Below are 16,388 nucleotides of genomic sequence, written 5' to 3' on the forward strand. Positions count from 1 at the left end.
ACCAACTTAAAAAACTTGTCTAAAACAATACATCGCGCTTAGTTCCTTTGTCAGCTACACCTATATATATATATACCCCGAGCTACGGTCGCAGAATTTGATAGCTGGGATATTAGCATACATGTGTGCTAATTTTTATTAGCATAAAACAATGCGTGTTTTAAAAGCTTTGAAAAGCCTGCCTACCCCAAATCAATAGTTCAAAAATAATCTGCGAGACGAACTTCTGCATGTACATTACATTATGCAAACAACTGATGGGCACCACCGTGCGCACAATCTAATTGCCTTGCAACGCAGCACTTTCTCAGCTTCTTTGATTTAGAAACCGGAAAAGTGCAGAACCTCTGGTTTTTGTTTGGCTTTACAAGTACTGCCACCGATTTGAGCTGTGTACCGTGTTGGGGGTTTATACATCCCCTGGATTTGCGGGGTATTTTTTGGGGGAGGGCGGTATCATCGCCGACTACAGTGGGCAGAATTAGACCATAAGACATAGGAGCAGAAATTAGGCCATTCGGCCCATCGAGTCTGCTCCGCCATTCAATCATGGCTGATAAGTTTCTCAACCCCATTCTCCCGCCTTCTCCCCGTAACCTTTGATCCCCTTACCAATCAAGAACCTATCTATCTCGGTCTTAAATACACTCAATGACCTGGCCTCCACAGCCTTCTGTGGCAATGAATTCCATAATTTCAGATACTGCCCAGTATCCGAAAATTAAAATCTCCAATCATGTGGCTGTGACTGGAATTGAGTTACATTGAACTAAGCAGCTTGTGCTTAAAGCAATGCGCTATTTCAACCTGCCCACGTCAATTGAAAGTTACTTAATTGCTTCCCGCGAGGAATTATCAGCTCAGGTTCAGGAGTTAGTGAGCAGAGCCCGATTTAGTGAGCAGAACCGCCAGCCGCCCGGACCAAGGTGTTTTTTAAAATTACCCATTAAACTGCATGCTGGAGATAGTCTTAAAGGCTAGACGGATTTTTTTTTTTAATAATTGGAACATTTTCCTGTGCATTGGTCCCGGGAAAAACATCACTTGACCAGATTCTAGTGGAAATATGAGAGGCGAATTCAATCAAAGTCACACTCAACGGGAGATTGGTGAAGGCAATGGGACTCTTTACACTTGGAGCAAACCAGTGCCGGTCAAAATAGCCGTGCTCAGCTTCATCTTCGTCCTGGCAACTTTAGGCAACAGCATTTTCCTCTGCACTTTGTGGCAAAAGCGCAAAAAGAACACTCGCACCCGCCTCTTCCTCTTTCACTTGTGCTCCGCCGATCTGGTGGTTGCTTTCTTCCAGGTGCTGCCCCAGCTCCTGTGGGAGGTGACCGACAAGTTCATGGCCCCCAATGCGGTTTGCAAAGCCGTCAAGTACCTGCAGATCGTCGGAATGTTTGCTTCTACCTACCTGCTGGTGGTGATGACCCTCGATCGGTACCAGGCCATTTGCAAGCCCATGATCGCCATCACCAAGACGTCCTTGCAAAGGCATTTGGCCGTCGGCATGGCCTGGGGCTTCTCGTTGGTATTCAGCCTCCCTCAGATCTTCATCTTCTCCAGGCAAGAAGTGCAGCCGCAGGTATTCGAGTGCTGGGCGACTTTCATCAAACCGTGGGGCAGAAAATCCTACATCACGTGGATAACCTTAGTCATCTTTGTGATCCCAGCAGCCGTTCTGGTCGCATGCCAGGTCAAAATATGCCGAACCATTTACTTAACTGGGAAAAAGAACAGGCAAGAAAGGATTGCATTGACAAAAGCGAACATGACAGGGGCACGAGTAGGCACTGCCAGGGGGATACCCAACACCTTACTGAAAACACTGAAGATGACCTTTTTGGTGGTGCTGGTGTATATTCTATGTTGGGCACCATTCTTCATTGTGCAGCTCTGGTCCGTTTGGGACCCAACTGGAGGTCCTACCAAAGGTGAGTTATAGCCCACCTTCCTCTTTTGGTAGCTGGGAGTTTATCTTTCGAGTAGCTGAGCTCTACACACCAGGATAGTCTTAGGGGCAACTGCTGTTCATGTTCAGTTAGCTGATCTCTGCTCTGGGAGAAGGAGGGGGAAATGTCTATTAGGATTTATCACCTCTGGTTGCTATTCAGGCAGCACAAGGTGAAGTATGAATATGCAGGGCAAGGGGTCACAATTGGACTTCCACTGATGCCCCCCATGGCCAAATAAGTAGTAAGGGCACACATTCTGTCAATGAACACTGATTTCCATCTGCATAATTGACCTTTAGCAAAGACTCAAAATTTTCAATTGTAGAGATGAAGAGAATTAATTGACTAAAATGCTCACCTGTAGCAAATCTGCATTGGTTTGAAAACTAACACAACATTGACCAATGATCTGCTTAGAACAAGGTAAGCTTTAAACCTAAAGGGTTTAACCTTTAAAGGTCAAGGTAAAGATCAATCCCATGATAACAATTGCAGCAGGAAGCTGCACTTGTAGAAGAGTGACAGCTAGTGTTACTACACCGTCGCCCCAATTCTGCAGAGATGATAGCAGGACTGAGAGGATGTACTTGTCCTAAAATATTGAACAGGCTGGGGCTCTTTCAGCTAGAGAAAAAAAGGCTGAGAGGTGACACAATTGCTGTCTTTAAATCGAGGAATGGGTTTGATAGAGTAGAAGGAGATGTTTCCACTTGTGGGAAAATCCAAAACTTAAGGGCCATAAATATGATGGTCACTAATAAATTCAATAAAGAATTCAGGAGAAACATCTTTGCTCAGAGAGTGGTTAGACACAGGGTGAAATCTTGCACCCCCTCCAAAGGGAGTTTGGTGGCTGAGAGAGCATATGTTGAGACGGGGGAGAGGTAGACGGGTTCTCCGGCACATTCCCGCCTCCACTCCAAATAAGTACAATTATTGCCCACTTAAGGGCCTCATCCTGGTATTAACCCAGGGGTGGGTGGGTCTTGCCATGCAGGGAACAGACAGACTGTAATTCTCAAGCCCCAAATCTCTGCGAGAGTGAGTTCTTGCTGGGAGTGCTCGATAGCTGAACTATAGCTGTTGAGTTTTCATGTTTTTGCTGTTAAACATGATGATTATGTTGACAAATATGTTCGAATTCAGTTTAAATATTAGTTTTCCCATAGTATCTAAATGAATGTTTAGTAAAATAAAAATACCTAATCAAATCATGATATATCTCTTTTCATAGTTACACACTCAAAAATATCTTTCAATGTGTAATGCCAGAGTTTACAGATCAAGAAATACTTGGAGAACAAAATCACAATGAATGTGTGAAGTGCTGCCAGATTATTTGGGGATTCTAGGACTTGCAGTAGGCCTTAGCAGTTGGGGTTGTCACACACGCCTAGTTTCTTCAACGTTGTACAAACTATACACCAGTAAACCAGTGAGGGTAGATGCCTTTCTTAAGTAGAAAGGTCATTCATCGCTTAACTTGAAATCTGGTGAGCTGGAAATAGCTGAAATGGGTAACAGTCATTTTGATTCCTCACCACCCCTTCTTCCTGAGTAGCCTCTACTTGGTCAGTTTTGTTCCTTTTCTTCTCTTCTCATGAACTGTCAGCTCCTCACTGGAATTCAGTTCCAAATGCACCAATTATCAACTGGTAGTTCACTCAAGAGGCCGCTAATCATTTGTGATTCTGGATAATGACTGTTACAAAGCTATTTTGCCAGAGGGGTTTCACGTTTCACGAGGAAAGCTCCGTTCTTGTTTGCACACTCATGTGTCCAACATGGGGAGGGGCCAGTTGACAGGGGTGGAGAACAGAAATAATGGCTGATGTTTGGTGCTCTAACCTTGAGGACTGAGGCCAATGGCAGGACCACCTTCTGTTGTGCTGGTTGAAACCAAATAAGTCTGTGAACATTTAGATGTTTCTGGGTAAACACAGATCTCCTGCAGCATGAGTTCAACAGAAGCAGTGAGGTATCTTTCCTTTTTCAGGAAAATCTAAAAGTACTTGGGTCATTCAAGTGCACAGTAAGAGAAATGAAAGGATAGCAGAATATAGCAATCACACTTATGCTCATTACACACTTATAACGATGTTTACATTGGTAGCATAGCCACAACACAAGCAAGCCATTATCCTGATAGCCTTGTAAAGTCATGAAAAATACTGAGATAAAGGAACTCACTTTTGCCAATCTAAACATGGAGTTCATCCCATCTCTTTGCTAATCTGTCAGGCTTAATGTAAATGTAGAATATTTCTAAGGTGAGAAATTATCACACAAATACCTCCATGGTCATACTGCTTCTGAAACTGGGTGCAGTACAACCATAAAGTGACAGCATCTTGGGATAAAAAGCTTCACTAATACTCTGTGGCAAAAACCGTTAAGGAAAAAGAAGTGGCATTCACAAACATTGAATGGTTGCAGTGAAATCTGACATAATATTACACTAATATAATGATTTTTATTTTTACACTTTCATGCAGATATAATTTCTTTCAATGTTCCAAAAAGATGGTCATGGCCAAGGTCATCAGTTTTTGGTTTTCAATGACAGTTTCATGAGGCAAAGACAAAAACCCCGGCATCTATGTAATAAAAGAATGCACCCTGTTCAGTCATTAGTTGGCCCAACCATTGGCACTCAAAGCAACTGATTATTTCCACTCTACCCTCTTCCATTTCTTCTACAGCTGAATGCTACTAATGTTCAACTGTTGGATGGGAGGTAAAGAATTCTTGGCTATTGCATCCAATTCCCAAAAAGAAAGTCCTTGCACAATGTGTTCAAGCACAGGGTGTATAATTAAGCACCAACAGACATATCAACAGCATTGCAAAAACCTTATGAACTGTTTCAGCTGCATGAATTGCACAAAATATCTTTTGAAGAACACCCTAGGTTTAATTAACCAAATCAGACCAATATGGTAACCAGCACGAATCTCGTTTCCCATCAATTATCAGGTATGTTGTTGATCTACATTTCAAAATTGGCACGATCACAAGAAAGTTCCTCTATTGATGCTGAGTAGAAAGAGATGATTTATGAGTGAGGGAAATACATCAGGTGTTCAACTGCTCACCAAATAAACAAGTCAACCAAAAAAAAATTACTCGGAAAAATGTGGGTGATCTGTAAATCTTGGATGTCAATATAAGTACTGCTTAATCCAATTCTAAATATATAAATTAGATGTTATCAAGCACTTGCTAAAAGTAGATCTTTGCCAAGTCAATGTCTTTCTTTCCTGATGCAAATATGTCTGTGTGCCAACTTCCACATTAACAGAATTCTTTTGAATTTTAGTCAAAACTCTCTTGATTTGTAGTGTCAATTTAGATATCTGGGATAACGTTTACAGTAAGTTGGATTGATGCAGTCCCTTTAACATTAGGAGTCTCAGGGCACATGCCTAGAAATCCTCATATAAGCATATTCATGGAGGGAGGGATGGAGGGCTGGGAGAAATGAGAGAAAGCTGAGTTGGGAAGGTGGTTTTCACAGATGGGGAGGCGGGAGGTGCAGGGAGAAGAAGGGAGTGGGCGAAAGTTGATCTTTCACATTTTCGAGACATGCTAAATTGCTTCGCAGGTAATCAATTACTTGAATTAATCAACTGAATGAATGAATTATTGTTGTTCATAGGCTTATGTGGGAGTCAATTTGAGCACAGCAGGGTCATGCAATGAAGTCACACAATAATCTGTCTTTGCTGGAGTCGGTAAAATGTGCTGGTCAGTGAGGATGGGGATATTTGTGGAGCCTCCTCCTCCAGTGAGTTGTTTAATTGTCCACCTCCATTCATGCAGAGCTTAGATCTGATCCATTGGCTGTGGAATCGCTTAGCTCTGTCTATCATATTTTGCTTCCGCTCTTTGGGCATGCAAAGTAATCCTGTGTTGCACATATTACACAAAAGCAGGTCACCAGGTTGACACCTCATTTTTAGGTATGCCTGATGCTGCTGCTGGCATTCCCTCCTGCACTCCTCGTTGAACCAGGGTTGATCCCCTGGTTTGATGAAAATGGTAGAGTGTGGGATATGCCGGGCCATGAGGTTACAGATTGTGGTTGTATGCAGTTCTGCTGTTGCTGCTAATAGCCCACAGCACCTCATGGATGCCCGGTTTTGAGTTGCTGGGTCTGTTCAAAACCTATCATTTCTAAATGGTGATAGTGCCACACAAGACGATGGAGAGTATCTTCAATGTGAATGTGGGACTTTGTCTCCACGAGGAATTTCTGGTGGTCACTCCTACCAATACTGTCATGGGCAGATGCACCTGCGACAGGTAGATTTGATGAGGATGAGGTCAAGTAGGTTTTTCCCTCTTGTTGGTTCCCTCACCACCTACCGCAGACCCAGTCTAGCTAGCAGTAGGTGGCAATCAGCAGGATGTTTCCTTGTCCGTATTTGACCTGATGTCATAAGACTCCATGGGGGCAGGAGTCGATGTTGAGGACTCCCAGGCAACTCCTTCCTGACTGTATACCACTGTGCTGCCACCTCTGCTGGGACTGTCTTGCTGGTGGGACAGGAGATACCCAGGAATAGTGGTGGTGTTGCCTGGGACATTTTCAATAAGGTATGACTATGTATGTCATACCATGTCAGGCTGTTACTTCCCTAGTCTGTGGGACACGCCTCCCAATTTTTTCACAAGCTGGCAGATGTTAGTAAGGAGGACTTTGCAGTGTTGACAGGACCTGGTGTAGCGTTGTCATTTCCAGTGCCTAGGTGAATGCCGGGTGGTCCATCTAGTTCCATTCCTTTTAGACTTTGTAGCGGTTTGATACAACTGAGTGTATGCTGGGTCATTTCAGAGCATTGCTGTGGGTCTGGAGTCACATACAGGCCAGACCAAGTAAGGATGGCAGATTTCCTTCCAAAACAGACATTAGTGAACCAAATGGGTTTTTACTACAATCGGTGATAGCTTCAAAGTCACCATTACTGAGAGTAGCTTTATATTCCAGATTTATTCATTGAATTTAAATTCCACCAGCTGCCGTGGTGGGATTTAAACCCTTATCCCAAGACCATTAGCTTGGGCCTCTGGATTACTAGTCCAGTGACATTACCACTAGTCCACCTTCCCATAAACTTTAGGCAAGCTCATAAGAATCCTCTTTACACAGTTTCAGATTTTAATGTTGAATCTTTTGAATGTTAGTGAAAAGGTTAAAATTTTAAAGTAGACTTTTGAAAGTCTTTATACATAAGATGGAATCGTCCCAGAATTGCACTGAGCGATGCCAGGAGTGAAGAAAGACGTTTTTCCCGCCAGCCGTAATGGTGAGTTTTTGCGTCATATCGTCCATTTCCTGCCTCATTAACTATGGAGGCACAGGAAACATGCCCTTTCGCTGCCAGGCGGCCTCTGAATCGCCCATCATGCCATTTCTTCACTGGCTCCTCACTCCGGGTGCCATATCTAAACTGCAGCTACGCACGCTGTTCTAATGCTTGCAGTCCAGGACTGCTCCAGTGAAGACATGGCCCTGAACACCAAGAACAGTCCAGTGACCTGTCACTGGAATGCCTTTTGGAGGCCTGCTGTGATGTCCTCTACCCCTGTTCTGGCTGCAGTAGGTCCAGCAATCTCACCACTTGGGAGGCGGTGGCAATAGTAATCAATGCCAACACTGCACAGAAGAGGTTGGCCATCCAGTGCAGAAAGAGGATAAATGATCTCACCCATGCTGCCAGGGTAAGGCAAACACCTCATCACTCTAAACCCACACACTCAGTAAAGTGATGGAAGGGGTCAACAACAGTGCTATCAAGTGGCACTTGCTTAGCAATAACCTGCTCACTGATGCCCAGCTTGTGTTTCAGCAGGGCCGGCCATTCAGCTCCTGACCACATTACAGCCTTGTTTCAAACATGGACAAAAGAGCTGAACTCCAGAGGTGAGGTGAGAGTGACTGCCCTTGACATCAAGGCAGCATTTGACTGAGTGTGGCGTCAAGGAGCCAGAGCAAAATTGGAGTCAATGGGAATTGGGGAAAACTCTCTGCTGGTTGGAGTCATGCTTAGCACAAAGGAAGATAGTTATGGTGGTTGGAGGTCAATCATCTCCACTCCAAGACATCACTACAGGAGTTCCTCAGGGTAGTGTCTTAGGCGCAATCATCTTCAGCTGATTGCATAATGTTCAGCACCATTCGTTACTCCTCAGATACTGAAGCAGTCCATCTCCAAATGTAGGAAGACCTGGACAATATCTAGGCTTGGGCTGACAAGTGGCAAGTAACATTCGCACCACACAAGTGCCAGGCAATAACCATTTCCTACAAGAGAGAATCTAACCATTGCTCCTTGACATTCAATGGCATTACCATCGCTGAATCCCCCACTATCAACATCCTGGGGATTACCATTGACCAGAAGCTGAACTGGGACTAGCCATATAAATACTGGCTACAAGATCAGGTCAGAGGCTAGGAATCCTACAGTGACTAACGCACCTCCTGACTCCCCAAAGCTTGTCCACCATCTACAAGGCACAAGTCAGGAGTTTGATAGAAACTCTCCACTTGCCTGGATGAGTGCAGCTCCAACACTCAAGAAGCTTGACACCATCCAGAACAAAGCAGTTCGCTTGATTGGCACCCAATCTACAAACATTTACTCTCTACATCAGCAACGCACAGTAGCAGCAGTGTGTACCATCTACAAGATGCATTACAGGAACTCGCCAAGCCTCCTTGGGTAGCACCTTTCAAATCCATGACCACTACCAGCTGGAAGGACAAGGGAAGCAGACACATGGGAACACCATCACCTGGAAGTTCCCCTCCAGGCCACTCTCCATTCTGACTTGGAACTTTATCGCTGTTCCTTTGCTGTCACTGGGTCAAAATCTTGGAACTCCCTCCCTAACAGCACTGTGGATGTACCTATACTACATGGACTACAGCAGTTCAAGAAGATAGCTCACTATCACCTTCTCAAGGGCAATTAGGGATGAGCAATAAATGCTGACCTAGCCAGCAATGCCCACATCCTGTGAATGAATAAAAAAAACTACAAGGCCATCACACATCTGACATCTCACTCACTGCCAGCTCAAGGAACATCACCACTCACTCTCCCACACACACCCTTACACCTCCATCTGCCCACATCACCTCTGGAGACTGCCTCCTCAGCCCCTCACCATCTTGAGGCCAATTGTACAGATCAGCATGTGACCCCAAACACACACACCCCCTACTTTCCAAAGCAAGCCTAGCCCTGCAGCTGTTGAAAAGCCAGCCCCACCTTACCACTGGATTGGTAGGTAGAGACCTGCCTGTTAGACCCCCTAAAAGCTAGGGGGTTGCCTGTGAAGCCTGGCGCTGATGACCGTGAATGCTGCCCGAAGCAAGGTAGGCAAACAAACCTCGCAGTCCCGAGTGAAGTGCAGGTCACCAGGTGCACATCGCTTATGTACCATTGTGAAATGCGTCGGCATGCAATCGTGCCAACGCGACCTCATGATCCAATGTGGGGGGATGATTCCAGGGAGCAGAGCTTATAATGAAATACTAAAGTAATGAAATTAGGTTCCCGACATGCGGTGGTGGGAAACGCGGTCCACCATTGACGAGTGGAGCGCAAACTGTTTTTACGGTGACGTGAAACAGATTTTTATGATCTCCCAATATTATCCACTCCCGCCCGCTGCAAACGGGAGCGGAGAACCCGGCCATAGTGTTGCCTTTTGCAACAACTTAGACCTATGTAACAAATTTAACCTCTCAAGAGGAAATTTAAAAAGCATCTCAGCCAAAAGAGGAGATCTAAGAAGAGGTAATCAGAAAGTTGGTCCAAGTAGTGGGATACAAGGAGTAGGGGAACATGGATAGGCAGGGTGATTTCGGGAGAGAATTCCGGAGTGTGGGGGCTGGTTAGTTGAAGGCCTGGCCGTCAAGGAGAGATGCACATGTGGCTGAAATAAAAAAAACAAGGAGTAGAAGGTGGAAATGGTTGGCATTGCTGGAGAAGATTATAGGTAGAAGATTCAAGGCCATGGAGGGATTGAAACCAAGAAGAAAATAATGGGCACTTGTATAACTTGGATTCCCTGGCCCTACATTGCACAAATGCCTTGTCCATTGTACTTGTGTGTTCCAAAGTTCCCCTAGCCCATCCTAAACTTCCACTCTGCACTGCTGCCCTAATCTTGGCTGCTTCCAACGTAATTGCTTCCTAAGTAATTTCTCCGCTCTGCTGCAGTCTTGGGCTAATTATTTCAGTGCTTCATCCTCAGAGATATACAAGGCTGATACTGAGAGAAACCTGTATTGATGTGATTCTGCTTCAAATTTTAGAACAAATGAAAGCACTGAGCTTCTTCCCAGCCCAAAAATAGTGTCATCAAAAAGTGGTCAAGAGGTCAAAAATGACCTCGATGCATGGGAAGCTTTGAAAATAACTGACTGCTCTGAGTTTGTAATCATCATGACTCTTTTTTTAGGGAGTCAGCCAGTGATGAGATTATTTTCTCTGATTACATTGATCACAGCTAAAATCAAGATGGTCTATCAAATTCAAATCCCAAACCACAGCCAAGATAGGAGGACAACTAATTACAAAATTAGAAATGCGATAAACTTCAAATAACTCCTTTGCCAATTCTAGAATCTAAGTGAGTCAGTGCATGGTCCAGGTTCATCGCACATGGTGGTAAAATGGAGACTTCTACCTCAACTAAACAATTAAATTGAAAATGTGGCTTTGATTCAAACTTTGCCTGAAATTGTTCTGAGACATTGGTTATTGGTTGACTTGACAGTACTTGGCTGCATTAAAAATATTTCCACTTTGCAATTTCCACCTTATCTGAAGTAGAGTGCACTTCTTGTTTACCTGTAACATATTGCAGTTGGTGCTCCTTTCAGCTCTGGCCTCAAATATCATGGTTACGAGCACCACAGTTAATTTTATCTGACACTCCAATTCAGGTTTTAAACACTTCCACACATTCCATAGCTTTATTTAGCCTGAAAGAAATTTCTCCTTTTCTGGGAAGATCAATGAAAGGACAACCAGCGGTACATTTTCAATAGAATGCATTACAGTTTGAGCTTTCTACTTCTCATTTTTCAATTGATAATTATGGCTTCAATTACTCCTGGTGTGTCCCAGCTCCGTACTTCATCGAGTGATTTCAATTGCATTGGGTATCTAGCTATATGCGTAGTGTGCCCAGGGATTGAACAGAACCATTCAAGTTATTTCAGATATTACTTTTATCATGTGATCCTTCTGGTCTTTGGAAGGCAGCACACTTTAGTGCAGTACTGAGGGGACGCTGCACTGACAGAGGTGCTGTTTCCTAGACGAGATGTTAAACCAAGATGCCGTCTGTCCTCTCGGGTCGATGTAAAAGATCACACGGCACTATTCACATAAGAGCAGGGGAATTCTTCCCAATGTCCTGACCTACATTTAACTCTCAACCAAAGTCACTGGAACAGATTTTCTGGCCATTATCACATTATGGCTTGGGGAACCTTGCTGTACACAAAATAACAGCTGTGTTTCCCTATATTACAACAGTGGCCACCCTTCAAAAGTATTTAATTGGCTGTAAAGTGCTTGGGAGCATCCGAATGACAAGACAGGTGCTATATAAATCCAAGTCCCTTCCAGAAAGAACAAGTAACAACAGAACTTTATAATTACACCATTGTTAACCTTGCTGTTCTTTCCTGTGGTAGAAAATATTAAATAGTTTATATTGTTCCTTATTCCAATGATACAAGTAATATTCTGACATGGTTTTAGGGCTTTGGAATTTTATCTTGGGTTCTCTACTTTTTCCTTCATTGGGTGTCGCTGGCAAGACCAGCATTTGATGCTCACCCACAATTGCCCCTTGAACTGAGTGGCTTGCTGGCCTATTTCAGAGGGCATTTAAGAGTCAACTACATTGCTGTGGTTCTGGAGTCATACATAGGCCAGACCGGGTAAGGATGGCAGATTTCCTTTGCTCAAGGACACCAGTGAACCAGATGGGTTTTTACTACAATCGATGAGAGTTTCACTGTCTTGATTACTGAGGCTCGCTTTCAATTCCAGATTTATTCATTGAGTTTAAATTCCACCAGCTGTCATGGTGGGATTTGAACCCAGAGAATTAGCCTGGGCCTCTGGATTACTAATCCAGTAACATCGCCACCATGCCGCCATCTCTCCGCAACGTGGGTTCAAAGGAAATATAACTCTCCTACAAGTGGCTACCACAACTCCAGTGAGCCAGTGTGCCTTTACCCACTATCTAAGTAAATATAGCAGGATCCTGGCATTGAACAGAGAATCTTTGCCACTTTCTCCAACAAAACGCTTGTTATATAAGCCAACAAACAAGTGCATTTAACTCTTAGTAAAAGTAGATGAACCATATTCTATACAAATAGAACATTTAAGAATTTACAACTTGTACCAGTCTCCTTGAAATATCAAAAGGGCAAAAGACCAGCATTTCAACATTAAATTGTTATTTCAAACATGATCACTCATGCCTTAACATAGCAATGCACCCATCACAGAGTGAGATCCAACAGTCTCTTTCTGCTGATTTTAAATTCTCTGACTAAATTGATTATTCCAAGGAGCCAGATATAAACTCCTAAAGAACTATCAAAGAGATAATAATTGTCCTGCCCCTGTTACAAATACAACTCATGTCTTCACCCAGACACAGCTTTCAATCATTGATCCAGGGTGTCAGCTCCCTCAAGATATTTGTTTCAACTATTTTATGATTATTGCAAAAATGAACACTCTGGTTAGTTACCCATTGAAGATGCTGCTCAACAAATTAACTGCAATGGTATGGCAGCAGATGTTTAACATACATTAGCATATTAAAGGCCCTTTAATATAACACGTTCCTTCAGAAGAGAACAAACTGTACCCAATTAGCCTGCGCTTGCAAAACCCAAGACAAAAAGTCTGTTAGATGTGATTCCACGATTGGACAGCACTTGCTGAACAATCCTGAGTGTGCTAATAGCTGCACTAACAATCAATTTAAGATAATCAGTCAAGCTCATAACGTGTCTCATTTACACTTGCTAGAAGCAAGATACATTCAGATGTAAGGACCTGCAAACAAACAATATATTCAAGCCTTGTGCCTTTTGTGAATTACCTGGGAACTTGAGGAGCCTTTAGTTCCCTGTTGCTTTCTCCATGGCAACACCTCAGCCAGAGGTGTTACCAACCAATCAGCACTTTTTTGTGACAGTTTGAAATTTGGCATTCTTGTGTTTGTCCTGATAAGTGGAAGGCAAAAAGCTTTGGCATGATGTTTCTCTTTTCAGAAATATTAAAGGCCCTTTTGTTCAACAGGCACCAGGCCTTTGACATATTAACACATCTTCTTAGTAGACAGTGGGGCATACTCCTATAGCTTGCAGAAATAGCTTGAAGAAGTCAATACAATACTGTGAAGAAGAGTCATACGGACTCAAAATGTTAACTCTGTTTCTCCCTCCACAGATGCTGCCAGACCTGCTGAGTTTTTACAGCATTTTCTGTTTTTATTTCAGGTTTCCAGCATCTGCAGTATTTTGCTTTTATATTACATTACTGTACATGTGTTAGAACAGTGATAAAGAAGCCAGTAGATAATGTAACACAAATAAAAAATACTTCACCTTTTCCCCAACAAGTTCTTCCCCTTTTCTCAGCCCACAGAAGCTATCTTGTCTAATATACTGTCTTTGAAGGTTTCAGATGGACTCACTGATTGGAATAAGACAAGTTGATCAATCCATTCAAAAAAGCGATCAGGAACATGTACATTTAACTAACTGCCTGCCTGAATCAAAATACAAGTTGCCAACACTTTGGAACAAATTCCACTCAAATGTATTTTAATTAAATGGCCTAGCCTCACTTTCCAACACCCTAAAACAATTGTATCAAACTGAACTCAGGACTTCTGTGAGTGAAACTGCTTCATTACAAAACTGAAAAAACAATACTCGGCTAAATATCCAACAGAAATTCTTCATTTCTCTCCCGTATTTCTTCTGAAGACAAGTAGGCATGCCTTATCCTATTCATTCACATTATGTCTGTCAGTTCCCTGAGTTGTGGGGTTTTTTTCCATCAGTTCATGTTTTCACTTAATTTCACTTAAAGAAGTCCAAATGTGAGAGTTTGTGATCTTTCTCCACCGCCATCACCCAATAGTACATTTAAAACCACAGTTGTGACACTGCAGCTACATGTTAAGACTTCTTTGGCAGTAACTCTCAAACCACAACCTGCACCACTTAGAAGGATAAGGGCAGCTGGAGCATGGGAGCACCATCACCTCCAAGTTACCCGCCTAGTCACACAGCATCCAGACTTGTGCATATGTTGCCATTTGTTCATTGTTACTCGATCAAAATTCTCATCACCACTTTCTCAGAGCAGCTGGGGATGGGCAATAAATACTAGGGGCCCACATTCCAAGAATTAATACATTTAAAAATGTATACGTACAAAGCTATGACTTCGTATAAAGTCAAACCTGTACACAATCCAAAGTAGTTAGTATGTTCCCTTTTCACTTTCCAAACTCAAATGAACTTCAATGACCAATTAAACAATTTACCTGAACATGCCTTACTCCTACAATCACACCAAGGCAACCTCCACATCAAGGATACTGCACCCGTATGTAATCCTAATGTAATAGCTTCACAACATGGGTGAATATGAACTCTTGGAAGTACAATTCAAAAGTAATTATTTCAGACTAAGATTAAAATACACATGTGTGTATCTACATCTATTTATTTACACATTAATTGTTACTATGGTGCAATGCATTTATACTGTAATATCTCTTTCTGTGTTTCAAGGGTCACCATTCTCCATAATAATGCTCCTTGCAAGCCTCAACAGTTGCACAAACCCATGGATCTATATGGCCTTCTATCGCTAGATTTGGTGAGACTGTACTGATTTCCTTTCTGAAAACCTGTGTCCATGAGAAAAACCAGAGACTTTGGCCAGGGTTGTTTGGTCAGCAGTGAATGAATGGTGTTTGCAGTTCTGTACAAGTACACTTGCCTATGTATGTCTGTCAGCTGTCACACTGGAACTCGAGTAGAGAGTTGAAACAGCATGGCATCTTCTACTGGGGACCTGGGACCTGTGTGAACAAGGCAAGCAACCGTATGTGTCTTCTTAATCATCAGACTGACGAATCCTTATTGGGACATACAGCCTTCAAATTTCAGCTCTGTAGCCACTGGTGATGCAGCTATGAAAAACCAGAGTCATGAAAATGGTGATTAATTACACTTCCAGCCACTTGTGGCACATCCCACATGGTGTGCGATGCTTGTCAGGGCACTAGTGTGGGTGTGTTGTGTGTACGGTGGTGGAAGCATGCAGTATGGGCAGATCCTGACATCACTCAGCATCTAATGCTCATTTGGCAGCCGACCTGCCATTTTGTTCCTGGCAGGTCCTGTTAACACCCCCTCTTAAATACTCACAGCTGAACCTGTATCCAGCTGCATGTGGGACCATCCCACCCCAGCCCTACTAACTCGATTTAAGGGCATCAACATGGGCCTTACAGGATGGATGGGCTATTCTTGAATGGTTAAGCAGTACCCCATCCACCCAGCCTACTCAATTGGCACCAATCCACCACCTTGGAGCCCATGGTGTTAGAGGCAAGGTATTAGCATGGATAGAAGATTGGCTGTCTGGCAGGAGGCAGAGAGTGGGGATAAGGGGGTCCTTCTCAGGATGGCGGCCAGTGACTAGTGGAGTTCCGCAGGGGTCAGTGTTGGGACCATAACTTTTCACTTTATACATTAATGATCTAGATGAAGGAACTGAGGGCATCCTGGCTAGGTTTGCAGATGATACAGAGATAGGTGGAGGGACAGGTAGTATTGAGGAGGCAGGGAGGCTGCAGAAGGATTTGGACAGGTTAGGAGAATGGGCAAAGAAGTGGCAGATGGAATACAACATGGGCAAGTGCAAGGTCATGCACTTTGGTAGGAAGAATAGAGGCATAGACTATTTTCTAAATGGGGAGAGAATTCAGAAATCTGGAGTGCAAAGGGACTTGGGAGTCCTAGTCCAGGATTCTCTTAAGCTTAACTTGGTGGCTGAGTCAGTAGTTAGGAAGGCAAATGCAATGTTGGCATTCACTTCAAGAGGACTAGAATATAAAAGCAGGGATGTGCTGCTGAGGCTTTATAAGGCTCTGGTCAGACCACATTTAGAATATTGTGAGCAATCTTGGGCCCCGTATCTCAGGAAGGATGTGCTGGCCCTGGAGAGGGTCCAGAGGAGGTTCACGAGAACGATCCCAGGAATGAAAGGCTTAACATATGAGGAATGTTTCAGGACTCTAGGTCTATACTTGATGGAGTTTAGAAGGATGAGGGGGGATCTGATT

General features: G+C 43.4%; 1 protein-coding gene across 1 annotated transcript; it reads left to right on the forward strand.

Annotated features, from left to right (window-relative positions):
• Positions 1 to 1,066: 1,066 nt before the first annotated feature.
• On the forward strand, positions 1,067 to 14,909 carry LOC144696380 (vasopressin V2 receptor-like). The gene is made up of 2 exons (XM_078567590.1): positions 1,067 to 1,937; positions 14,827 to 14,909. Exons 1-2 carry the CDS (start codon positions 1,067 to 1,069, stop codon positions 14,907 to 14,909), a joined length of 954 nt encoding a protein of 317 aa, XP_078423716.1.
• Positions 14,910 to 16,388: the final 1,479 nt, after the last annotated feature.

The sequence above is a fragment of the Cetorhinus maximus genome, chromosome 22 (genome assembly GCF_964194155.1).
Source record: "Cetorhinus maximus chromosome 22, sCetMax3.hap1.1, whole genome shotgun sequence".
Taxonomy (NCBI): Eukaryota; Metazoa; Chordata; class Chondrichthyes; order Lamniformes; family Cetorhinidae; genus Cetorhinus; species Cetorhinus maximus.